Below are 26,790 nucleotides of genomic sequence, written 5' to 3'. Positions count from 1 at the left end.
TCACATAAAAGTTGAAAATAACGGTTCACAGAAATGTAGGCGACGAATTTCATTGGTTGTTATCAGCAACAGCATCAATATAAATCAATGTGGGAGCCCAGAACGGGGTAATAGTCTTGTCTTTCTCGTTTTCGTTACCTGTTATTGATATAGTAGTGTTAAAGAGCACTAATTAAGTGAGAAATAATGACAGATAACACTTGTAAAAAAAAAGCCGGGAGATCCCACGCCCTGTGGGAATCGATGTTATGCGAAGCAGTGTGCGGGGAGCCTACCAAGTTAACGAAATTACCATGAGAGCACCAAGACGTAGGCGGCTGTTTCATGACCTACATGACAGGCATGTCATGACATTCATGTCATGACTTCCTCAGGAGTCCCTTTAGCTAGGCCTAAGAGACCTTAAGGCGAAAGCCTTAAGCCCGTTTTAAATGGTGCGAACTTGACTGCGTTTTCGCACTTGCGAATTCGCAGTTGCGGCAAATGGGCCATCGTACCCTTCGTGCGTGCGATTTTTCGTTGTTCGGAGTGCTGAACTTCTCAGAAAAAGCGTACATGCGGCAAGTACGGGGAACCAATCATAACATGCATCGTAGACACGGCATTATGGCCTGCCTGCTTAATTCTTGGTTTGATAAAGTAACGCAGTCAAAGCCAAACAACTGTCACGAGAACAGTTTCTAAGTTGTTTTACTCTGTTTTCACCGAAGCGAACTGACGCCAAGAATAATTCAGTCCTCCGCTAGGTGCTCGTAAATGCGAAAATCGCAGCTGTCGCGCTCGGTGCATGTGAAACAGCAATGCGAAGTTCGCATTGGCGGAAATCGTAGCTGCGAAAAACGCAGTGCCGTATCGCACCATGTGAACCGGGCTTTAGTCGTGCTCGTGACTGTGACTTCGACCATCAACCTTTAGCCTTTTCCTTCACTTAGTACCCACGTCCGAACCCAGCTCAGTAGTTTTTGAGTGTTAATGTTTTCTCGCTCAGTCATTATAATTTTCGCGGAGTCATGCTCATGACTATGACTTCTCCTATCATCCTTTAGTGTTTCCTTCACCTAGTACCGACGTCAGAACTGATTTCAGAGGTTTTTGAGTGTTAATGTTTTTTTCGATGGGTCATTGTCATTTTAGGCGGCTGTTTCATGACCTACATGACATTATCATTTATGTTCGTCATGCACTGTTGTCGTACTATGCTAATTTTGGCACCTATCAAGTTAACGAAACGGCCATGAGAGCACCAACACGTAGGCAGCTGTTTCATGACCTACATGACACACATGCCATGATATTCATGTCATGACCTATCATTTATGTTCGTCATACACTCTTGTCTTACTATGCCAATTTTGGTAAATACCAAGTTAACGAAACTACCATGAGAGCACCGAGACGTAAGTAGATAGATAGATAGATAGATAGATAGATAGATAGATAGATAGATAGATAGATAGATAGATAGATAGATAGATAGATAGATAGATAGATAGATAGATAGATAGATAGATAGATAGATAAGATAGATAGAATAGATAGATAGATAGATAGATAGATAGATAGATAGATAGATAGATAGAAGATAGATAGATAGATAGATAGATAGATAGATAGATAGATAGATAGATAGATAGATAGATAGATAGATAGATAGATAGATAGATAGATAGTAGATAGATAGATAGCGATAGATAGATAGATAGATAGATAGATAGATAGATAGATAGATAGATAGATAGATAGATAGATAGATAGATAGATAGATAGATAGATAGATAGCATAGATAGATAGATAGATAGATAGATAGATAGTAGATAGATAGAGATAGATAGATAGATAGATAGATAGATAGATAGATAGATAGATAGATAGATAGATACTGTCAAAGAGGCAAATCTTCGCCAAGAAATGCTTCGCATTTGAAGAGCTGTGTGGAATAGGCGAGAACAATAAGGGGATCCGAGGGGCACGTTTTTTTCTTTTTTTTTTTCTTTACTCACTCCCATGCAAGAAGAGGCGATGAAACCAGAGAAAGCATGCGGGAAGGTGATTGCTAGGTTCATTTGAATTGTACCAATAATAAAGATAATGCATAATGCAGAAGATGTGGTTTGATATCCAGCGGCAGTAAGTTATCTTTTCGGCCGCTTTCATTTAACTTATTATTTCTACATTTCAGTTAAACATAATTAACTTCCGCTACGCTCTTTCACTACGCTTCCGCCTCTGCAAGTTAAGAAATTAATCCATCGAGTGGCTGTACGAGTTGTCGCTGATGGATTGCAATTTGAAGCTCACTGGCACGTCAGGTGCTCGAGTCAGAAAAATCCTCTCCACAGACGTACACCTCGACAGCGCAACGTGCGGCATGGATTGTGACGGTCCTGAATATTCGTCCGGGAACACCACTTTGAACAGATGGGTACTGTTTGTGCATGCCTCAGCTACGCGGGAGGTCAGGGTGCGTGCATGGAGGTCCGCTGCAGTTCGCCATCGTAAATCTCCGAAGGATTGTAATTGGCTAACACACGTGGCAGGCTTGTTGATTCTTCAGTCAGCAATGAAGATCGAAAATCAACATGGGCGCCGACAGATGGAGTAGCACACTGTGGTAAATAAGTCACAAACAGGGATAATGTGTATGAGAAAAGCTGGCCAACGTTTCGATAGGTGGGCCTGTCTTTCTCAAAGGCGGCCTTGTCATCTTCGGCAGGTTTTAGTTTTAACGGGTTAGTAGGGTGACGTCACGTGCGGTCGTTGTCGCTGACGGCTGGCTGTAAAGGAAGAGATTGAAAAGAAAATGAGCGCTGTCATTTGGCGGTTCTAGGAATGGCTTCTAAGAAGAAGGGAAAAGATCGGGGGAGTGGGGAGGCGGTAGATAAAAAAAGAAAGAAAGAGAAATGGCAGAGGGAGCGGCCTGGGGGGTTGTTGGGGGAGGGAGAGGATGGGAAGCCTTCAGAGAACTGAACAGAAACCAACGGTGTCGTAGGCGGCATCCGTTTGTGGCTTTAGAAGAGTGGTTCGGCCAGCCGGTCCGCGCGGGAGCAATAAAAGGACATGAGTTGAAAGAATGACCTGAGTGGCCAAGCAGAAGTGCACCGGTAAATTTTTGAAGGATATTTACGCTGGGATATTTTATGATGGTACCCTTAATGGGACCCCTTATTTTGAGAACTAGAAGGGCAAAATTATAATACCACTTTTTTTTCTTTCTTTTTTGCTGACAGCACCTGTATTACAGCTATGTTAGGTTGTTCTTTTTAATGACGCAATTCACAGCATAGGTTTCCAACGAGTTCGAACGTCATTTTAAAGATAACCCTATTACTAGCTTTTAACTGTTCAAAGTTTTAACGTTCAAAGTGAGTAGTTCCGACATTAGTGGCCATCATGTCTGTTATACTGATCATCATAATCACAATGGCTTGAGAGTCATCGTGGCTGCCTTAGTCGAAACATGGACCAGAGTTCCCTTACTACTCTTCGTTGGAAACACTGTGAAGTACGTAGCCCCTTCAGCACATATCTCCCGCACGATATAGCCTTCAAGGCTGCCGCAAAGATTTATACCAGAGAGCGATGGTTTCCAAAGCAGACGAGACAAGAAACAAAGCGGCTTGTGAAGAGACGCCACCTCTCGGCGGGCAGAGGAGCAGTGTAAACTCATCGGTTATGATGGAAGGGGCGGGCGCCACTATGCTTATTAACATGATCCTCCGAGACGGATAATTATGCTAGCAAGAGCCTTAAAGAACGTTTAAATTGTCAGCCTGACCACCTCTCCTGCTGGCCGGCGCAAGATTCATATTTAGAGTTAGCTGGTTGTCGATGCAACGATGGAGATAAACATTCTCTTGAGATGTGTGCTCCAAGTGTAAACATCACATGAGCACACAGTGCGCACAATGCTATAAAAATAGACAAAAATCGGCCAGCGTTCCGCTCAGGGTGCGCTGACGTTGCTCGCTTAAATGCCACTTCTCGTTAGCTGCTTCTGACAGATAGAAAAATAAAAGGAAAATAGGTGGTGAAAAGCGGCGTAAGTATCCGCATGTCACACTCGTATGAAGATGGTCGCTTTCCTGGCTCCTCAGTGCTTGTCCGCCTTGTGATTCTCTCCAGAGTGCGCGTACCACTTCCCAATCACCGACACACTTCAGAGAGGGAGAGATAAGAATGAATGAAAGGCGGGGTATTTGTGACTTGGGCTGTACGGAAAGTGCGCGTAACCGCTGTCTTCGTTTAGTGGCTCGCACTATCAGTTACTGAGCGTTTATACTTAGTGGCTGCGATACGCTCCGTGCCGATATTTCTTCCCGCCGGAGCTGGGCTGCTCGAAGGTGGAGAGAGCCGTGAGGCACGCTTCTCGGCAGTCGATCGTTGCTTTTCAGAACTGTGCCAATTACCGGAGACGAAGTAGAAGGAAATTACAGTAAAGCCTCGTTAAATCGAACTCTAAAATCTCGAATTATAGGATAAGTCGAATTTTTTTCCCGGACATGGTGTCAACTCCATGGGTATTTCACCCCTTATCTCGATACGCAACTGCGCCGAACTCCAGATATCTCGAAGTCTAGACTGCGAAAATGCTGGGGAAAAAAAGACTATACCAAAATAGTTCCTTTTTTTTTTGTACTTTTTGCGCAGCTTTGGTATCGCCAAGAAGTGAAACCAGGGCCGGTATTCCGAATGATGCCTTTTCCGATGCTAATGCCATTTCGTGCTTTTCGCGACTGGTCTGCGGTCGGAGCAACGGACCGCTCACGTTATCAACGGGATCAGCCGGCCGTGAGCGGTGGATGATAAGACTACCATGGAATAAAACATAACGCATCGCTTCAAAATACCGACCCAGGCCTGCAATTTTCTCCCAATGCCTTTTGCTGGATTCTACTTCACCCTCAGCTACAGTTCACAAGAACAAGTACAGCAAGGAATAGTTCTTGCAGAACATTTGTAACATCGCTCGAGTAGTTTTTCGTTGGCCTTTCTAGGGATTCTGTTCAGAGGTAAGTGCACCCTTCTTTAGTTAAATTGTCGGCCATAGCCCATACATCCAAATCTTTTGCTTTACGACCACGACATTTTTATATTTTTCAGCCACGTGGCTGTTTTAATGCGAAGCATATTTTAACGCGACAGCGTTAAGGGCCGCGAGTCGCAGAAAATCTGGCGTCGGCGTCCGCGCCCAAAAATCAACCCCAACCACGCAGGCCCTCAGAATATATTTAGGTATATGTACACCCGTGAGCAAAAGTATACGGACCAGGGGTTGCGCGATAACACCGATTCTTTCCTCTGCCTGCGAACGCAACTTGAAATTCATAACTGCAGTACAAACTTGGCATTGCGAACTTTTCAGTGTACCCATTAATTCCAGTTTATACCTGTTAATTACGAATAAATTCTGTTTTTTCGGCTACCCCGTGGTCCGTATACTTTTGCTCACGGGTGTACATGCTACGCCTTGGTATATGACGTGCAGCATATGTGGGTTATATTGCCACACCATTCTATCACTAATGTTGCTCATACCTTGTCTTACATTCTTGACAAATCTATTCCTCGTAATTTTGAGAATGACAACCCACAAACAAACTTCATGAAACAAAACACCCACCGCGCATGTCTCTTATATTAAATCTTCTCAAACTGAAATATTAAAAGTGCGAAACAATAACGGAGACCTGAAAATGATGTAATTTTTTTGGCGTGGTTGTACACTATCTCCGGGATCGGCTCACGCAAGTGGCTGCGTTTCTACCAGAAAGCTCGTTTTCATGCATCTATCGCGTTCGGCGCCAGCGTTTCCCGGTAACCATTAAGCTTGCATAAGCTGCAGTTGTCGGGAAGCGTAAGAAGCAGTCAGTGATCTTTGAATGCTATCGCGTTCTACTCTTGAAAGCGAAGCTGAAGCGTCCCCCAAATTTAGACTTATTCCAGGCGGTAGGTAGGAAGGTAGGTAAGTAGGTAGCTGGGCTCCAGGCTTGCCTCGTTTCGGGCCTTTTCAATAAAAGGAAAACTCAAAGACTCCGATGGTAGGATCGAACCTCCCACGAGAGCTGCCCGATGCTCTCGTTAGGCCACCAACGCATGCGTGTTTCTCTCGTACCAATGCCAGCTAGCTTTGAGACAACCGGTGCGTGCGTCACGTCATAGCACACGCGCGCGCGCCAGTTTCCATTCGGCCACAAGCTTTTAACATTGCCTATGCAAATGTCTCTGTGACAAGGTGATTAACAGAAACGGCCACACAGTTAGGTTAAAGCACGAGTGGCGGGTAAGTGCAAGGTAGCGCGAAGTATACCGGACACATCACGGAAGTTAGTGGTGTATCGTAACCCGGGTTTACAAACGTTAAGCATTGGGGCATATGCTATGCATGCTGCTCTGGTGCGCAGGCGGACGTGGTGCCGAGATGGAACTGCACTTATATTGTGCATCGGTACCACGCGGTGTCCTCAGGAGGAAACGGCATGGCCGCGCATCTGTAGCCTCCTCTACGCTGCACAATTTTAGTTAGTCAACGGAGGGCTGCGACAACGGCGAGCTTCTCATCGGAAGCGAAGCACGATGGCACCATTGCGAGTCTGTGGAGGCGACGGGTTGGCGGGGCCGGAGCAATTACACCGAAATGCTTTTTGACAGTGGCCATAGAATTGGGAGGGGGCATTAGGGGTAATTAACAGTCGATATCGCTTTCCACCGGCACGGCCCAGTCGTTAGGCTAGACTCGACGCTGAGGACAATGAACTGTAGGTTTTTACTTTTCATCCGTGCTAAGCGCTACCCCAACGTCCGTACATTGTTTGCTTCAATGTAGCCATTTGTTTTTGTTCTTACTTGAGGCACAGGTGCCCTTGTGATAGTTGTCTTCACTGGTTTCTGTTCTTCTTTTTTTTTTTTTTTTTTTTGCTGTATGCGTCCCTCTCGTATTTTTCATTTCCTACTGTCCCGATTGCGTGCAGCGTTTCAGAAGCAGGCCTGAGTGCATTCTCTAATAGCACCATGTAATGGTACGGTGAACCGCGAAACGTTACCTAGGTCCCACACATTTTAGAGATCTATGTCAATGCTAAGCATTTACCGCACAGCACATGTGATGAGATGTGTTAACGTTTCGCTTCGGGCGTGCTTCACTTCCGCTGTCGGGTCTCGCTAAGTGCCCATCAGAAGCAGACTGACGCACCCGCTAGTAAACAGAACGATTGTGGCACGAAGCACCCCCACGCCATGTGCAGTAGAACATTTCAGACCGACTCTAGTGAACCCGCAAAACTAATGAGCTCAATGAAAACGAGAAAATACCCGTACACCAGCGAGGCCTTGCAGGCATCTGCTGTGTACGAGAGTGAATTAGGGAGAGAACTCCTGACGTCACTCTTGAACACCTGCCTATAACGGCTTTTGCGGGTGCGACGCGAGGACTGCGATTGAACCTTGGAGTTCAATGCACGGTACATCAACGCAGAAAAAAAAATGTGGGAAAACTCGACACGCACATCGCGGCAAGGCGGCGTGGAAACGCATTTCTGCCCTCAGAACAAACCGAGCGCCAATAGACCTGGAGGCATGGTTGACGGACACCGCGGCTACGCCAGAAAGTATAGAAGAAGCATGTTCACGCTGTCCACCATGCTTGATCCGCATGGCTTCAGAACGGCGCAACAAGGAAGACGAAAGACGAAAGAACACACGAACACGGCGCTTGTGTTCGTGTGTTCTTTCGTCTTCCTTGTTGCGCCGTTCTGAAGCCATGCATCCGTACCAACTCGCCCAATTGTCAATGCTTGATCCGGTTAACGAAGTGACATGACTGAAGTAATTTGAGTCTTAACTGAAGTATTTTGTTTTAAATGTGAGGCATTTGGTTGGCAAGTCGGAGCCAACGTCAGACTTCCGTCCAAGGTCACATAGTTTGTCGCCGATGCGCGCACTGCCCCGCGCGCGCGCTCGCACGCCGCTACTCGCTTAGCGCCTCCTCTCCTTGTTCCATTCGTCGGTACAGGGTGTTGCTCGGTTGGATGTTGGATGTTGCTCGGTTGCGTTAGCTGCGCTATGTTGCGCGTAGGCCTCTACTTGCAAATACAACAATGAGGCCTCGAGAGTATCAAGCGGAAGAAGAGTGCCAAGGCTCTGCACAGACTGTATACAGGGGTATGCGACGCGTACCCATGTGGCGGGGCAGGAGTCGAAGCGACGGCTGACGAGGTACGCGCGGCCGAGGAGCGCGAGCAACAAGAGAAGCGACGCGCAAAGAGCGGCGCGCTAAGCGAACATGCCGCAGCGCAAGCCGCCGAGACCAAGCGGCGCCGATTGGAGGACCGCCACTTGTGGGACGCACACGCGTACTTTCAAAAGCACGTTTTCGAAGACTAATTGGGTGGGTAGTGCAGCATCTGCGACCGCCCTGCTTCCGATCATACGTCGTCAGGGTGTCGCGGCGTGCGCATGTGGCGGTCCTCGAGTGAGCGTTTCCCCGGGAGAACGTTAGTTCGTTCGGGCTTTTCGCCATGTGCAGGGGAGAAATGCTTCGCATTGACGTAGATAATTATTGAAGATGGTTTCTGCCGTCTCTTTCACACATACACACTAAAGTAGCCGCAACACCTGATGGGTGTTGCGTCTGGGCTGAACTGGACCGCTCTCAACGGCGGCGCAATGTCACATAGCGTCTCAAATCAATAGCGGCTACGAGAGGACAATGGAAAAAACTGGCACGCTCTCAATTTTATAAGCAAATTGTTCCTATGCAACGCGACGCATGCGTAAAGCGTCTCAAAGCGCTAGTTTGCACGAGAGAACTAGTTAAGGTTGTTATCCTTCGGAGCCATGCAGGGCGTCTCTGGCCTTGTAGTCCGGCCGTAGTCATATATGAGCATGGCTCAAGTATACTTACCGCGTGCGGGAGAAGATGCGCACTAAGTCCAGTCCGGCCGTTATGACACTTCGATGACAACTCATGGCACGCGCGCTTGAGAAAAGGGCCGTACAATTAAGATTGTATATGCGTTCCAGCTCAACAGAGAGCTTTGAAATTGGGGATTGCCACAACAAACTTGCACCCAACAATGACGAGAAGAATGTGTGACAGACATCGCGAAGCAGTTGGTCGTTCTTTCGGGAATATGCTGCTTATGTTCCCGGTATGTATCCATCTCAAGAACCATTGCCGGGCTAAAAAGCTTCATTGGAGACTTGCATTTACGTTCCTATGTTTTCAGTGCATGTGTTAAGAGTTTACCTTACTTTCCTGTAGTGCTTTGGTCTTTTTAGATCGGTATTTATTACTGTGTAATAACTAAAAAATCCTATTGCCCGCACTGAATGACCATATTCAAATTCATAAATACTGTGTACGATAGTCCCCGTATATGTACCGTTCTTTGTCATTGTAGTAAATACAACAAACAATGGGGAAATAGGCGTCTGTGGTCCGATGGGGAACATCTGGCTGCTTCGCTGGGGGACCTGGGTACCAACCCCACAATCGGAAACGTATAAGCCTCCGCATTATGTTTCCTCGTGTAAAGACCATCCACTTAAAGTTGGCCAGTACCTTTGCAGGGCTGATCTTTAATATTTTTTTTTCCAAGAACCATTGTCGCTTGAAATTCACCACCTGCGGATGAGGGGTACCGCAACAATGTTGTTGATACCTCGCTCTGCCTCTCGTTTTTTATTACGTCCAGGTTGGTATACAGTCTCAATCGCAACCTCGCTAATAATAAAATTAAGTCCATCCTTATTCTGCATTTATACAAGACCCGCAGCGCCATTAAGTCCTTACTGCAGAGGGATATGTATCATTCGGGATAGGTATCATTTGTTTTATCACTGCGTAATTCCGTAGACAACAAGGCCAGGACACCTACAATGGTAGTAAAGATGGTAGTGTTGTCGAGCTTGTGAGCTATTCGGAAAGACAGCAGCACCCAGCCACGGCCGTGGAAGTCCGGGAGCGTCCGCAAAGAATGCTTCGCTTCAATACACGCAAGACGTTCACTTTCTCCATAAACCCACTCCCAGCTACAGATTGCACAACTGCCACGCCACGTGCACCCAATGCACAACAAATAAATGAAAGCGTCATTTATATGGCCACCGCGGTGTCGTACCCGGTTTTGGATCGGGGTCCGTTTCATTCGTTCACGCCCAGTGCTTCTGGTGGTGGCCCTGCTAAGGGTCTGGCAAGGTTGCTTGTAGTGGATCACCAAAGTCACTGTACCAAACAACCGTAACAATAATGATCTGAACGGGATAGGTATTTAAAACAGTGTTTGCCTAGTTTACTATTACAAATAAACCGAACTTAACTAAAACATTACGTTTGAAAAAGAAGATATTACGACATGGTTGCGAACCTTCCTCACCTCGCTTCGACCAAAACTGTCTTTCAGGTATACAATGTAATAAAAGTGCAACACTTGCACCAATTTCGGGTATTACGATCCTTTTACTTTTCAACCACCGATAGTTGGGACCATGGCATGCCTAAAGCATCGATACGTGTACGCGGCATACTGCCTCGTGGTTCGTGCCTCGTTTCCGAAATACAATTTACAATCGTTTCATTTCAGCCTACCATCCATTCTGAATGTATTTCTAGAAACCCCGACTACAACACACCAGCACTTGTGAAAGAATTTTGTATCTTTGACGTGAACAATATCTCTTATGTTGCAATTATTGGAATGGCGAATTTATTGCTTGTTTGTATACTGTTGTTGTCTCGTCTCTTTTTCTGTTTGACTGGTCATCTCTTGCACGATATGTCCTTCTACGAGTAAAACTTGTATTCATTGCAAACGTAGCCTGCTTGCTTTTATTGCTGCTATATATCCTGTTCACTTACAGCGTTGACACTATAATAATGAATTTATATTCGCTGTGTTACATTGGAATAATTTTATATAACAAACATGGTCGGTACAGTGTTAATTCTAAGTACAGCATGCTGTTTTATTTTCTCAATTGTATTGTTTAAGTGACCATTGTACGCTGCCAATGTGAGGGTCTTCGGGACCCAGTCAAGCTGCCTATAGCGCAGCTTTTAGCCCCGTAACAATACAGAGTTTTCTGGAGAAACAAAGCTAGAACTTGCACGTTCCCTGGTTTGGCGTGTCTGCTGTTTGCTGCTGAGTTGGTCAGCATCTCGGTGGATGTGTTCGTAAATTTATATATACGAAGGTTATACATGCGCCGAAGGCCAGTAGTACCAGTGGATGGGCTTATAAATTCTTTGAACACTGACAGACCAAACCTTGTGAGTACACACACTTCCTGTTCTTCGTAACAAAAAATTTAATTGCTGCCTAAAACCTAAACAAATAATGTCAAATCACAGGCACTTCCAAAGCAGCACGACCGGTTAATGAAACGGCGGCATAATATTGAATTGATTCCTTTATTTACTTGATTTTCATTGATTTCACCCAGTCGCACACACCCAGTGGCACACGGTGTGTTCCGGCTCCTGGGCTATCTTCCAGAATGGTCAGGAACAATAGGGCAAACTTGAGACAGGGACAGAGGAGGCACGACAACACAAGCACTAGAACGCTATGTGCCACTGTGACACATACATGATGCTTAAATGTAGCTAGATGTGCGCAGTACTACTATGTGCATACACCATCGTCTCTGAACAAGCGTTCTACATCGCCTTCGCCTACGTGACATAGCTCTGTAGACGTCTCACATTGTGCCTCCGCCTTATTTGGTGTCCTCACTTCGACATTGCTTTGTGAGCGGTGTAGTGCTTAAACATAGTAATTGCACAATGTAGTGCTGAATAAACAAACGTTGCTTAGAATTACACGCTGCATATATATAGGATAAAAAAAATGTCGCAGTTTCGCCCGAAAGGCGAAGCATCAATTGCGATAGAAAATTAGTGGAGAGCTATACGGAGTAGGGATAGTAGTTTTATCGGCTGCATAAACCCGTTACATCACCCGATACATCCTCATTTTTGTAGGCCCTCCCCCTAGCGCAAGCGTGTTAATGGAGTAACTGAATTCATCAAAGTGCGTCAGACAATTCGTAAAGTGCGTCTTACACACAACCTGCACACATGATAGCATCGGATTGTAATTCTAATATACGAGAAAAGACAATTCTGTTGCGTGCAAACTCAAACACAAGGCCTTTCAGCTGCCGCTTGTTTTTGGGCCCTCCACCTGGCGCAAGTGCGTTTTTGAACTAATTAAATTTCTCAGACTGAAATCTGGCGCTGAGCCGTGCTCCCTCAAGGGCTGCAGAAGATAGCGCCAACCTTTCCCTTTCCCTCAAGAACCACTTATCATCATCAGACTGAAATGTGTCAGAAAATTCTTAAAGTACGACTCACACAGAACCTACAGACATAATAGCATTGCATCGTATTTCGAATATACGAGATAACGTAATTCTGTTACGCGGAAACTCTTAACAAAAATTCCTTTTGCAGCTGTCGTTTTTTGGGTGAGCACGTTACAAGAAATCCCGACCAACTAGAGACTGTGCGCATCGCTGTTGCTTGTACAGGATTTAATTGCCTGCTTCACTTTAGCTTCACTTAACACGGATTCCAAAACCTGTGTTGGATCTGTACAATTTTTTTACAGCGGGAGAGATCAAGCAGATAAAAGGAGAGGTCAGTAAGGAGGAGGCAGTGGCTAACTCCACGACCCACGTGATTCCTCTTCTGCGTAATGTTGCGACAGTGCGCACCAGCGCGTGCGCGGTTAAACAAAGCTGGTCGCAGCTCATGAGACCCTTTGTCACCTCGGCCAAGTTTAACGGGTGGTGTTTTCGTGGTGTCACTGGCAGCCAGCCGCATTCGCAGTCCTCTTTCTCTGTGGGTGACGTTCACACTTCCCGTGGTTGTCCCCGAGACTAATTATCGGGTAGGACTTGTACGTAGCAAATATTTACTGCTCGGAGCGTACCTTGGGCAGCTGGGTTGAAATCAGTTCTCAGAGGGCTAGACGCGGTTACGCAATCACACGCAGCACCGGAGTTGCACGATTGTGATTCACGAAGCAAGACGCATTTGTCGCAATTAAAACTCCATTAGGGGCAGAATCTCGATCTGCCAGCTTAAGCGATTGTTATGAACGCGTTTTGGGTGCAAGGCTTGCAGCTGCTTTAAACTTCTGTACACGTTCCTTGAATTTTAAGACTGACCGCTAACGTAAATTGGAAGCCGGCGCTCGGAAGTGATGCCTGCGTTCGGGAGATACAATTTTTACCGCTCTCCGAACAAATAGTAGCACTGAATTTTCGTGGAAAACGCAAACTTTCGCGAAATCGCGCGTGTTTGCACATATGCTTAAATTACTACTACCACTATGTAGTGAACGAGAAGAAAGTGAACTGAGGGGCCCGATTTTAGGGGCGAAGCTCCTTATAGCGGCACCCGTTCCGTCCCCGTCGTCGTAGTAGTAGTGTGTAACCAGTAGTGTGCACAGTCTGAGAAAAATGAGAAAAAAAAACTTCCGAAGTTGTGTCCGTAGCGCGGAATCGAACCAGGGACCCCTCGCTTCCGAGCGCGCGGCGTTAGCCCACTACGCCACGAAGCGGACATGGACAGACGCACCACGATGGCAATAAATACCCAACATTAACGAAAGGCCGCGTTTCTAGCGCGTTTCTAACGCGTTTGTGCTAGTGCGTTACGGCCCGTGTAAGAAGCTGGTGTAAGACGCTGTGGCCTCTCCGCCTTACCTTCAACGCGTTTCGAACGCGCTGCCCAAAGCAAGGGCAAGTCAAGTTCAAGTCGAGGAGCGTTTATGAATACGGGGGGTATACTCTCTCAGCAGTCATGTGATGGCGTCGGCAAACGCGGTGCACGTTCCGGCATGTGTAAATGGCTGCGTAAGACGCTGTGGCCGCTCCCCCTTACTAGAGAGTACTGCACGTTTCTAACGCGTTTGTGCTAGCGTCCCCTTAAGCAGGAGATCCGATGATTCCCTCCGGAGCTTCGCCCACTCATCATCATTCACCCCGTGGATATGCTGTGATTTTTTTAATAAGCATATCATTGTTGGCTTCTTATGACTACCGCTATATGTACTATACTGTTGCTGCGGCTGCTACTATTACTAATTATAATAGAATTAATAATAGATATAGCCATAAATACGAAGGTCTCGAATAAATACAGTCCACTGCCTTGCCACTCTCAAGTGAGTGAAGTAAGTTCTTGTTCCCACTATAAAACTCATGTTAGCTGTTAGTGCAGCTGGCGTCGACGCGTCTTTGTTGAAGCTATATACATATACCAACTACCTGAGGCCATGACTACTTGTTTATATGTTATCTCTTATTGTGGTTTCGTCTCTCGACATTCTCCTGTCACGTCCCAGTTAAGCCGCTTTCATTAGGTACAAATGATACAACGTGGAGCGAAACACCATACCAAAGGAACCGCAAAGATAGCTACGCGTTATTAGCCTGCAACCGTCGCTCCGCTCATTGCCTTCACCGCGCGTGCTCTCACCTACTGCATACGATACGTGATTGCCTTATTGCAATAACAATATATGGGAAATCCGGGCGCATATCTGCCGTCGTTGTCGCCGTCGACGCCGCCGTGAGGCTCCGTGTAAAGTCCAAGCACGATAACATCGTCGCCGCGCGCCGCATGCTGTATGTGCGAGTAAAAGCTTGCGAGGGTCAGCCGACGATCACGGCTTCAATCTCGCGCGCGGAAGGAAAGAAAGCGGAGAGGAAGCGCGCCGTATTTCGTCGCGCGCGAGGCACCGGGGGAAGGGAGCGATGGTGGTAGGTGGGGGAGGGGGAGTGTTCTATTCCGGAGCTGCTGCGTAGGCGCGGCCTGCCGTATCTTCTAAGCGATCTGTGATGTGGACAAAGTGCGCGGTCGTGCGGGCCTCATCTTCAAGCGATCTACGTTGTGGACAAAATGCGCCGAGTGCTGCATGGTAGATTCGTATGCACTCCGCTTTCGACGCTTTAGTTCGCGTTGAAGCGAGAGGCAGCTCGAAGGTCAATTCCCTCGCTGCTGCTGCAGTGCTTCTAACTCTAGCGTTTTGTCAACGAGCTTGCGCGGTCATCGAGTGAGATATGTTGATGTTTACCTGTGTACGCGTGAGACTGTGCTTGTTATTTTAACTAGTAAGCGAATGTCTGCAAGCTTATACGGCAGATAAAAGTAATATCCTTCATTCTTATAGCTGTCTACTAATTTGCTATCACAATCGATGCATCTCCTTTCGAGCGAAACTGCGGCTTTTTTTTCTCTTTTACCTATTTGAAGGCGTATGTGATTTCTGTAGGATAAGGGCGCACGTAAGTGGCGATGTGAGGGCAAAGTTTATAGTCGGTAAGTTAATTACTTCTGTTCGGGATTATTACTAAATACTCATTTTCTCGCTCTTTACGTGCGTTATCCGAAGCGCGAGCTTTGTTTCCGCGGTTTTGTGGCAAAGTGCTGAACCTAGTTTATATTGTCACGTGTCTTGAAGGGGAACTGGCGACGTTTATTGATGGCAGCTGGATCCTGAAAAGCACGGCGGTGGGACCTGGCTATCGAGCGGGGACGGTGGGTACACGTGCACTTCTTTCTTCTTGTCCTTCCCTGTCTCTTGGCGCTTTGCCCACTACTGCAGGTGGCATCAGTGAAGGGCAGATTTGGCGTCAGTGAAGGGCATGTTATGGAGAGACGTATTAGGGGTGTGGGTTTCACCAATGAAATTTCTCCAAAGCGTTGCATGCATTTGACGAGCCACTGTTGACAGTACCGTTTTATTGCGAATCGACACTCAAAGCGGATTTCTGCCGTCGGCGTCGCCGTGAGGTTCCGTATGACGTCAAACGGCGATGAAATCCTCGCCGCGCGCCGTATGCTTTATGTGTGAGTGAAAGCGCTCGTGGGACGAGCGCTATCACGGGGAGCGAATGCGCGATGGAGAGCAAACGCGCGTTCTGCGCCGTGTTCCCTGAAGGGCTACAGAATTAAGCGTCCCTTTCCTCTTTTACAATCACCACATATATAGAGCAAACGCGGCTTCTTCCGTCGCACGAAAGGCCGTGGGAGGACAAGAGGGAGGGAGGGGAGGCGACGTTTAGCTGCGGCATCAAATGTGTATTTATATAAAAATTTGTCGCCGTTTTACCCGAATGGCGAAGCATCAATTGCGATAGCAAATTTGTAGATAGCTATACGCAGTAATGATAGTAGCTTTATCAGCTGTATAAACTTGGACATGCAGCAGCACCGGCAACACGCAGAACTGTTGTCGACGCCATCGGCGTTTTGCCCGCGTTCGCACAAAACACGTGCGGCGTTGGTGACTGTTGCCGGAGCCTCTGGGGGCCGCTCGGAGGTTTTCGACATCAGAACGGGACAACGTTAGCTGGAACGCCAATACATTTCTCCGCAAAGTTCAGGAATTGATACCTCGAAACTGGTGTCATCCCGAGAATTCGTTCCACATGGATCCGACTTGCGAACTCCACGGCTACAACTTGTAAATTGCAATATGGGCCATCAGGTAATTAGTTAAAAACTGAATTAGTGAATTTTTGTTAATTAGTCGATTATGCATTTCAATTTTTTGTGTAAGTAATGTCCGCCTCTTCGAGTAGAACAGCTCATTAACTAGAATCGGGCTATCTGCCACAGGCAACCTTAAATAAATTTTGAAAGTGTTCGCTGAAACACCCTGTATAACGGAGCGAATGCTATTTAACAAAAAACCAACTAAGTTACAAGTACAGAGCGCACAAAAAAGTCTTGTCATTTTGTTCACTTATAATGAAGTCTTGTAATGAGCCGTGGAAAACACAAGGCAATTAGGATGTGTTCAGTGGTCTCCGAGTCTTTGCGGCAGCATACACATGCCTCATCTAGTTCTGAATATTTGCTCTGGTATGTTTTGGTCCTTAGGCTACCGGCTCGAGCCTCAAATAGCAAGGTACTGCTCTTTGTGTTGTCTTACAGATTTTTCCTTCTAATTTCTTTCTTCTCATTCTTGTAAATATCCATTGTCCTTTTTCTATCCATTCTTTGCTTCTAATTCACTGACCCTATTCTTCTCCCTTTCTTTCTGATGACTCCTAGTTTTCTATTTCCAGTTTGAATTATCCTGTGCTTGGTTGCCAACTTCCTTGACCTCTTCCTCCATTCTATGTCCACGCTTTTCAGATACATAGACGTGCACTTTAGCCGCCCATTTATTTTCATCCATGTTCCTGAGTCTTTCTTCAAACTAATTTTGCTCTGTGCTTCTCCGACTTCAAAAGAGGCATATCCTATGTCACCCTGCACTGTATCATTTTTGGTTTTACCGTGGGCTCCCAAAGACAACCGGCTTACCGAAATTTGGTTACCTTCAACCCCGACAAGATATCCGATTTGAAGCATAGAATGGCATTTGCGAACGTTAGCGCTGGCACCATTACTCCTTTCCAGATTCTACGTGCCATATCATATTTATTGCAGCCTCAAAGTGCTCTGTGTTTCATTATTGCTGCATTCCGCTTCTCCTTTATTTTCATATTATCTTGGTGGGTGCTTGAGTCTTCCCTTCGTTTATGTATACGCCTAGGTAGTTATATTGCTTGACTAATGACTTGTTGTTGAACTGACACCACGTAATTGTTCGTCTCTTCATTAAAGATCATAATTCCCTATTTCTCTGTGCTAAACTTAAGAACTAGATTTGTCGCAGTGTTGCCACAGATATTCGCAAGTGTCTGTAAACCTCTTGTATTGTCCGCTAGTAGCACTGTGTCGTCCGCATACATCAGTCCAGGAACATTCTGATGCACCATTTCTCCATTACGCATGCAGGATAAGTCAAGCCCTAATTCGCAGTTTTCCAGTCGTCTATCTATGCCGTCGACATCTATTAGAAGCGCCACCTGACAGCGAAAAAAAAACAATACCAGTGCAGTCTAAAAATGTAGGCCGATCCTGAACGTAGCACAGGCTAAAATAGGTGGCCTAACTTCATTCAAGGCAATCTTCAATGAAAAAAAAAGTCTTTTAAAATTTCTCTGGCGCTGAATGGAGCAGGTTCCTCAAGACAGCATCCCGACTCTTCAGTGCGCTTTCTTGTGTTTTAGAGCACAGCTCTTAGGCGGCCGTTATTGCGGCAAGCGTCAGCACCGTCCCTTGGCGTCCCTCGTAGCCGAGTTAACGAGCACAGAGAAGGGTAAAAGAGCGAACGCGGAGCGCGGATGAAAACGGCGACAGCGATGAGCGCGCCAGCAGGAAAGAGGAGGAGGAGGAGGGTATGGCGAAAGCGTGAGAAGGAAAGCGTTGTGAAGCACAAGACGGGCTCTGCGGCGACACTGGCAACCAGATGGCGCCAGAGTAGCGTGCTTCGTTTGTTCACCGATCACATTACTGATAACATATATGGAAAAAAAGCGCTGCATGAGCGGAGGTCGGTCTGCGGCGGCTGCTGTGAATCGCGCCCACGCGTCACCCACGCGCTGCCTCTCGCGATCTCCCGATTAGCGAGGTAGTCGCGCCACACTTCGCTCCATTTGGAATGTGCCACACGAGACAACAGATTGTCCGCGCCAGTCAATATATAGCGCAATGAAAACGCGTACGCAGCTGCGCTCAAATTTCGCATTAGATAGTATCGTAATCGTCGGTGAATTTTTTTCGTGGTATTTGTTACAGTGAGATGTAAAAGTAACAGCACCTGATTAGCAAACTATTAAGATTATAAAACATACGAACTGAAAGCTGGGTGAGTTGGTGGATCCATGACTGACTGAATTAAGATTATTACGGACACAGTAACACCATAAGACATTCAGCAAATGTTGCTATTTCAGAATGGCGGGCACAATCACAGTCACATACATACACACAGAGACACAATCACATGCACTGCGTCATAAATGACCGCGGGGAGTGAGGGAATAATTCTCAGTGTTCGTGCGCACCTGGGCGCAACGCATAATGGCGCCCACTCCCGAACTTCGCGGGCGTGGCCTGTTTGTTGTACATTAAATTTATTTTCATCTGAAAAGAATGCTCTTCGTAACTTGGATATACATGATTCATAATTATTGTCTACTTTTTTTTGCACTCCTCCCTACTCAGATCTTGCATCCACACACTCGAAACCAGCTTTCGGGATCAGATAGCTGGGCTCCGCTAGATACCTCAGTAGAATAAAATAGGCGCTGCTTCCAGCAGAATTATTACCATTGTAAAATGAATTGTAACGAGCAGTCGCAAAAAAGATGAATGATCAAATAAAATTACACCGTTCCCGTAAGTCCATAACTTTTCGCGTGGATTAAAAATGTCGCCGCTCTTTATAATATAGGGTATCAACACAGCGTTTACTGCACCAAATAAGCTTTCGCAGTTATGCTTGCATGTCAGGAACCGATTTGAAGCGCCAGCTGCGCACAGCGAAGCCGGCTGTCTAATAAACGACAGGGAACGCTACACTTTTTCTGTAGTATACCAGGTGCCGTTAAACTTCGGCAAGTCGTACGTCGGCCAAAGCGACAGGTGCATTAACAATATAGACTCAGGGAACAGGATTTGCGTCTCATTCGGCCTGCTCTCTCTTGGTATAGATCATAGCAAAGATGAAGAAAAATGCAGACATAATGAAACACAGAGTGTTACAACGAGGTGCTCCGGGGTATGCGAAAAAGTGTAATGAAAATGCGGTTGTTTGCTTGAAGTCAAAGGTACAATTAGGACTCGTTGGGAACCAAAGGTAAGTGGGACGTCTCGCATTGGGCGCTCACGGGAAGACTACAAATGAAGCCGTACAGGGGAATAAGGGATGGACAAGTTTTTGAAGTGAGGGAAGCTCAGAATAAAATTAATTTCGAAGAACGACTGATGATATGGACGAAACTACCTATTTATTCGAATCGAGGCCGATAGTTCTTTTTCAAATAATCATATACGAAACTCTAGGGTCGGCTTAGATACGAGGATTTTAAAAAACGCGCCAGTTGTTAACTGAAACTGATAAATATGGTGCATAGTTAGCGCCATCTAGAGAAGTCAGTATCGCAGCCGCTACTAGCCGCGCCAGTAACCAACTGAAGTACACGAGGGACGTCGCCATTTTGACCTGTGTCGTATCGGTATGGTGTAGCAGCGGCGCGCGGCGTGGCGTTATTGTAATGGCACCACACATGTGATGCCACTAGAGTGCCGCTTTCTAAAGAATACCTAGTTGTGCGAGCCGTAGATGCATCGTCAAAAATTCAAGCCGGGCGGGACTTAGGCATCCATCAGAAAAACGTCCGTCGTTGGAGGGGGCCACGGGAGATGCTTTTATTGCGATAGCAATTATATGGACACTTCCACCGGATTTCTGCCGTCGTCGTCGCCGTCGCCGTGAGGTTCCGTATAGATAAAATCTTCGCCGCGCGCCGTATGCCCGAGCGGAAGCGTGCGGGGACGCACGCTGTCACGGAGAGCGAACGCACTCAATCTTCCACGCGCAAGCAAGGAAGCGGGAAGCGAGCGCCGGAGGGAGCGGGGGGGGGGGGGGGGGGGCGCACTTCTACTCTGCCAACAACCGCGCTCGTCGCTCGCTCGCACCGTCTCTTATCTCCACACGGCTCTGACCTTTATGCGCCGTGCATTCGCCGCTCAGTTTCCGTTGAAGCGATAGACCGCAGGTACCTTCGCCCGCTGCGGCGTATATGCGCTTGCTGCCAGCGTTTTGACAGTCGTTGTCTGCAGTCATTCAGTGTGATCTGTTCGTGTTCGTGCGCGCTCACACCACGCTTGTTCATTCAGTTCATAATAGTCGGGCCACATTTTCCAACGCACGCTACACATGCAATGCTGCCCGGATCGGCAGTGCAGCGCTACAGGTGTGTCCCTTCGCACGCGCTGCCCACGGGAAGCGCTTCTCATCAACACCACCGTTTCACACGCGCCTTCTCGTGGTCATCGAGTCTCTCTTCATGTCGGTCTACTTACGCCGCAGCACACCTGCTTACTTAATCAGCTCATGTTTACTACAATTCATATTGCTACCAAAGCCGCTCACCTTACTTCGTATGACATTGCTGTGTTGCTATCGCATTCATTGCTTCGTCCCTTAGGGCGAAACTGTGACATTCTTTAATGGTCGAAAAGTGTTCTTTTTTTATTATACAAGCACGAAGTTTACAGTTTTTAACTTTGCACCAAAAACAGATATCTTTTTAAAACGCTCCTTCAAAAAGGGCAGCATCTCTAATGCGCTTGATGGTACTGAATATAGTGCACTGTTTGAAGATGCAAGATAGCGACGAGGCTAGCAGCGATGGTGACGTAGAATGAGCTCGGCATGTTCATATTTAATAAATGCTGTTTCATACTGCGAATGCTGTCCTCGCTTTTTTGTTAGGCCTTCATTCGAGGTAATTTTTTTTCTGGCTTCGAACTGGGGGAGTCGGCCTAAATTCGAGTAAATACGTATGAATGGGCTGCGAGAGTTCAAGTATTCATCAGTAACTTTTTGACTCACAGTGGAGGAAAATAACTAGGACTGCTTATCAGCAATTGTGAGACCGCTATATACAGGATGTTTCATTTTAACTGGACCAAGTTTTTAAAAATTGCCTGTGGCAGATAGCACAATTCTAATCCTTCATCTAAACTACTCGATGAGGTGGCCACTACTTCCACGAGAAATCAAAACGCCTAATTGAATAATTAACATAATTAGGCTAATTAACTTTTTAATTAATTATTTTGTGGCACATTTTTCAATCTACGAATTATAGCCGCTGAGTTCGCAAGGAGTATCCACTTGGAACGAATTCTCAAGACTGAACCAGTTTCGAGATATTAACCTTCAAAGTGTCTGACGAAATGCGTGGGCGTTCCAGTTAATTTTCTGCTTCAACGCATAAAACGGCGTTGTCCTCAGAAAGTTCATCATCATTAGACTCTTAACCTCATTCACCTCTCTGTATACCAGTTCTCACTTCAGTTCACTTGCCCCCTTAATCATTCTTCCCTCTAATTAATCTCGGTTTTGTGCGCATTATCGCCTCTTAACCTAAGTGGACCAATTTGTGATGACAACGCGGTTTTGAAATATCCTTGAAATGGAGACCTCACCATGAGACATGTAAGTATTTCGCCTTAATAAATATGTTGGTACCTTTGTTCAAAATTATGTGTCACCTCCGTGTCGGGTTTTAAACAGCTTCGCTGGTCATCCACCTTGACAGAGTGGAATGGCTCATGATTTCTTCCACCTCCGTAAGGTTGTCCAAGTTATGCCTACAGGAATCCTTCAGGCAAATTTGCACGCGCGAAAAATCTCAAAAACCAATGTACTGCCTGTGCTGGCAGTGCCGTACACTTCATCCACTCATCGTGTGAATCGAAGGCGTTACATAGAGGAGAAGCTGGCCTCCTCCGCAAAAACCGTCGTGCATATGGAAGCTGCACTACGCTGCACACGCTAGCACAACGCGAAAGACGAAGCACGTAACTGACACACTAATACAACGCGCAAGACAAAGCACGTAACTGAATCGTCACCGAGTCAAATCAGCGCGTACAGCGCGTCGTAATTGCAGCCTCCGCGATCAACTTCAGAAACATTTTCAGAGCTAATTGCGGAGGCCACGCTCCGCTGTGCTGAGTACGGTGAAAGTGCTTCTTGATGCCAGCGTCCCTTCGAATGCTGGCATCGAGGCGTCGTAGTGCTGAGACCACCGAAGCGTTCACTGTCGGTGCGCGTTAGTGTCATAATGCAGTACTTCTCTTTCTGCTCGTAGGCGGCGGCACCGCCCCGAGCAAGAGCGCGGGTACACGGAGGAGTGTTAGATATATAAGGCGCGTCTGTGTAGCTCTCTGCAAATGCGTTTGTGGCGCAATGGGTTAAACGCTCGGCGATCTATCGTCGCGGACCGAGAAAATAGTTAAAGCAGCACATGTATAACGCAGTGAACGAGGAGTACGGTGACGACATTGCGAGCGCAAATCCTTTATCTGAAAAACGTAAGTGGTGAGCAAGTGTAAAGATCTACTTACTCCGCTCATTGTTGAAGCCAGAAGAACCGTGGTATTGGGCGCGACAAAGGCGTAAGTAGTACAGACGTGAGCAGCCTTGTCTAGAACGAGGGAACGGCGGCTTCCGGGGCTCTCCGAAGCCAGCCAGCGACGTCTAACGCTAGCTGCTGGGTCCGACGTCTACCGTAGGAAACGGGCCCAGCACCTACCGGTAGACGTCGCTGGCTGACTCCGGAGAGCCCCGGAAGCAGGTGTTCCCGCGTTCGAGACAAGGCCGCTCACGTCTGTTCATACAGTCTCAGCGGAAAAAGATTATCTCGAGAGACTGATGGCTGGAGCGGCAAAATCTCGATACGCGGCGCTGCTGTTGTTCCCGAGCGCGCCGATAGCGAGAGTGCCAGGCACATTCTATTTTCCAAAGCAGGGGTGGCCGGCAGAAACCGATTCCACCGCAAAGCCCGAATTTCCAAAGCTATCATACGCCTCACTTTTCGGCCAAGCTTTGCGCTAACGAGGTTTCGCAACGACGCTGCGATAAAGGAACTACCATGGCTAATAATGCCCGCACATAAAAAATAAATAAATTGGCTCACGTGTGCAGCCTCGTTGGCGCATAGCTTGGCCGAAAAGTGAGGCATGTGATAGCTAGCTTTCGAAATTCGGGCTTTAAGATGGCTCAGTTTCTGCCGTCCATCCCTACTTTGGAAAATGGAATGTGCCTGGCACTCTCGCTATCTGCGCGCTCGGGAACCGCGTATCGCGATTTTGCCGATCCGGCCACCAGTCACTTGAGATAATCTTTTTCCGCTGGGACTGTACACCGTCCAACGCTCATCCGATAAAGAATTTTCCTTCCTGCACTCTAAAAAGTGCGCGTTCTTTACACGCATTTTTTTTTTTCTGTAAGTGTTACGGCACTATGCCTGCAATCAGCGAAAACTACGAGATTCCGTTTGTCGAAAAAAACCAACACCACCTAGATAGCGCAAGGCCTGTTCACTCCGATGCATGGCGTCATGCGACCTGCCCGACTGCCGTAGAATCTAACGGGGATGCTCCCGAGTAAGCCATGTGGATTTTGATGCCACCGCTTTCAGCACGCCAGCCTTGGCAATGGAAATTTCGGACCAGGTAGCATGACGTCATGGATCAGAGATAACAGTATTTGTGCTATCTAGGTGATGTTGGCCACACTCATGTGCACTGTCTAAACAGTGAGAAAGGAAGGATGGAGCAGATGGGTGAGATTGCAATGCCTGTACCAAAAATTGAGGGGGGTGGGGGGTCCTTCGCACAGCTCACATGCGCAGTTTTCCTGCCGCTTTCCCGAGACAAGCCTGGGCTTCGCTGGAGCAGATATTGCAGGAAGCATTGCCTAGTGTGTGTTCGCATGGCTGAAAAAGTGAGCTTGCAAGCGCGCACACTGCGGCGGCCAGAAATTTCTATTGTTCCACCATTACACAGGGGGAGAGGGTTCTAGGATTGTGGCTTCCACGCCTGCCGAGCAGCTCAACTTGGAGAGTACGCTTTGAGTTCAACAGCGGTTTGAGCGTTGCGCTTACTTGAAAAACGGTGGTGCTAGTAAAATTAAAAGTACAAAATACGGGCTCTCCGAACTGGGCGTTGGTGTTAGGGCCTCGAGGACATCGTTGAGGGAGGCGCAATATGACTGCCATGCTTTCTTATTAATTGTTTGCCTAAAGTAGCACAAGTGTTTTGCGTTATGTTCTTTTTCTGCTTTTTTTTTCCTCGTTTTGTTTCTTACTTTTTTTTTTTTTTTTTTTTTTTGCAGTTGTGTTAACCAGTGCCAGCACGAGTGCTCGCTCCTATTTCTTCGCTTTATGTGCTGCTGTGCGTAGCTCACAGCATGCACCTATGATTTCTTGTATTTGTCGTTCATATGCCACGCGTGGGAAGATCAAGAGAAGTTGCCAGTTTCAGACAGACACACTTGTGGGATATGCTCGTCAGTTCCGTAATGAGAGCAGTTCTACAAAAATAACTTGCACGTGTCATGTTTTTCGCATTCACGTAAAGTTCACTAACACACTTGTTTACACATGAACATGCATGGTCAAGTTTGTTGAGATGATAAAGCATCTATGGCTATTGAAAATGTTTGCACCTGAAGAGAATTTGTAGTTATTTTCGTCTTATCGGCAATTTCGTCTTATCGGAGGGCTTTACTAAAAGGGCGGCGCGTTAGCCGGCAGACACGTGTTATTTTTTAATTTCGCGCACTTTAAAGAAACGCTGGAAAAAAAATTAATCATGGCAGTTATCTTAGCAGAGATCAAATAATCTGGTGTTTCTGAACAAGCGCTACAACTTTTGCATTGAAGATTTTTCGCTAGAGTTAATAATTAAAAAGTTAATTAGGTAATCTTTGTTAATTACCCAGCTTGGCGGATTGGAAAAAAATATTATAACGTGCTCCATACCGCTCAGAACAATACTGTGTCAATGCGACGAGCGTAGCGCCTATTTTTGTTTTTTAATACTTGGCCCAAGTTAGCTGAAACATCCTGAATATCATTTCCAATAGCGACGTTCAAAAGGCAGATACAGGGCACCATACAATTGTTTGTCATCTTTTAGTGCTAAGACAGGTTTGCCTGTGTTTTTTTCAAAGCCAGCGGTCCGTGAGTTTCGCGGCGCGGGTTTTGCGTCGCCTCGAGAGATGACGCCACACGGCGTGTCGCCTCCTTCAGGCGCTTTTCTTCTTCTGGCTGGGCAGCGTCCATATGAACCAGTGCACAGTATGGCGTGCTGCGGTGTGGTGCGGTAGGCTGTGCCGTTACGAACTTGCACTACACCCATTTTAAGATTGTGGCTAGTATCATCTCCAACCAATCTGCTTTGCCGGTAGCCATTCCATGCTTACACCTACTCTCGATTACGCGAGAGCCAGCATTTTTTTTTTTTTTGTAAGCTGTACGGGTCCTATAAATGCAACGTTGCTTCCGAGAATGAGCAATACACTAAGGCGATCGTGAACAGCGTGGTTCCAGGTGTAGTGCTAGACACATTAACATAATTTGAAAATGCATCTTCAAACATAGATTGCCAAACAGAGATATTGCTATATGTATATTCATGCACAGTGGCGTAACACTAGACTTGTTCATTATGTTTTCTAACAGTTTCCTTCTTTATTTTACTGCTTCCCATCTTCTTTCTCAAGCTCCAGTTAATAGCTATATACTTCAAATAAAGGCAAACATACTTTTATGTTGCTATCAGCTGTTGTTTTGGTTTTATTGCCAGGAACCTTTTTCAAGATGTTTTCAATTTTTCTTCCTTCTGATGAAACGTATAACCAGTAAACACTAAAGTACGTGGATAAGATTCTGCAGTGAGGGTAATAAAGGGCACATCGAGTAAAACGGCATACTCAAATAATTGGGAATAATTAGTGTACCAGGTTCATTTTCATAGAATAGCACAGTTGAGAACTCACAGGAAAAGATTCTAAATTGTTGCAAATATATGACGGTATGTCATTGTGATGCCGTGCAGTTAAACTACAGAAGCCATTATTTTTTTCGGGCAGTTGCTGTAAATATGACGGCATGTTGTAGCGGTGCCATGAAATGAAAATACGGACTTGGCTATATTTTACAGTAAATTGCTGTAAATGAGACAGCGTGTTTTTTGCAGTGCCTTGAAGTGTAATTTCAGACCTATGTATTTTTTATTGGAAATCACAGTAAATATGACAGCGCGTTATTGCAGTGATGTGGAATGAAACTACGGAGGCCTGTAGATTTTACGGCAAATAGTTGGCAGGCGATGCTGCGAGGAAAGTCAAGTAAAAACA

The 26,790-nt window shown here is 46.5% G+C and overlaps 1 protein-coding gene across 2 annotated transcripts in view; it reads right to left on the bottom strand.

The window, feature by feature from the left end:
* LOC119464418 (aldehyde dehydrogenase 1A1-like) overlaps window positions 1–23,168 on the bottom strand; it is a 117,406-nt gene extending 94,238 nt beyond the window's left edge. For both annotated transcript variants that reach the window (XM_049656533.1, XM_049656532.1), the window contains exon 1: window positions 22,992–23,168. Coding sequence is in view for 1 of the 2 variants with exons in the window: in XM_049656532.1 (XP_049512489.1) it covers window positions 22,992–23,000 (9 nt within the window). In the remaining variant the exon portion in view is untranslated. The remainder of the gene's footprint in view (window positions 1–22,991) is intronic.
* Between the last annotated feature and the right edge of the window lie 3,622 nt (window positions 23,169–26,790).

Source organism: Dermacentor silvarum, chromosome 9 (genome assembly GCF_013339745.2).
Source record: "Dermacentor silvarum isolate Dsil-2018 chromosome 9, BIME_Dsil_1.4, whole genome shotgun sequence".
In the NCBI taxonomy this organism is placed as follows: domain Eukaryota; kingdom Metazoa; phylum Arthropoda; class Arachnida; order Ixodida; family Ixodidae; genus Dermacentor; species Dermacentor silvarum.
The sequence above is the reverse complement of the archived record's forward strand: the minus strand, read 5'-3'. Positions and strand labels throughout refer to the sequence as shown.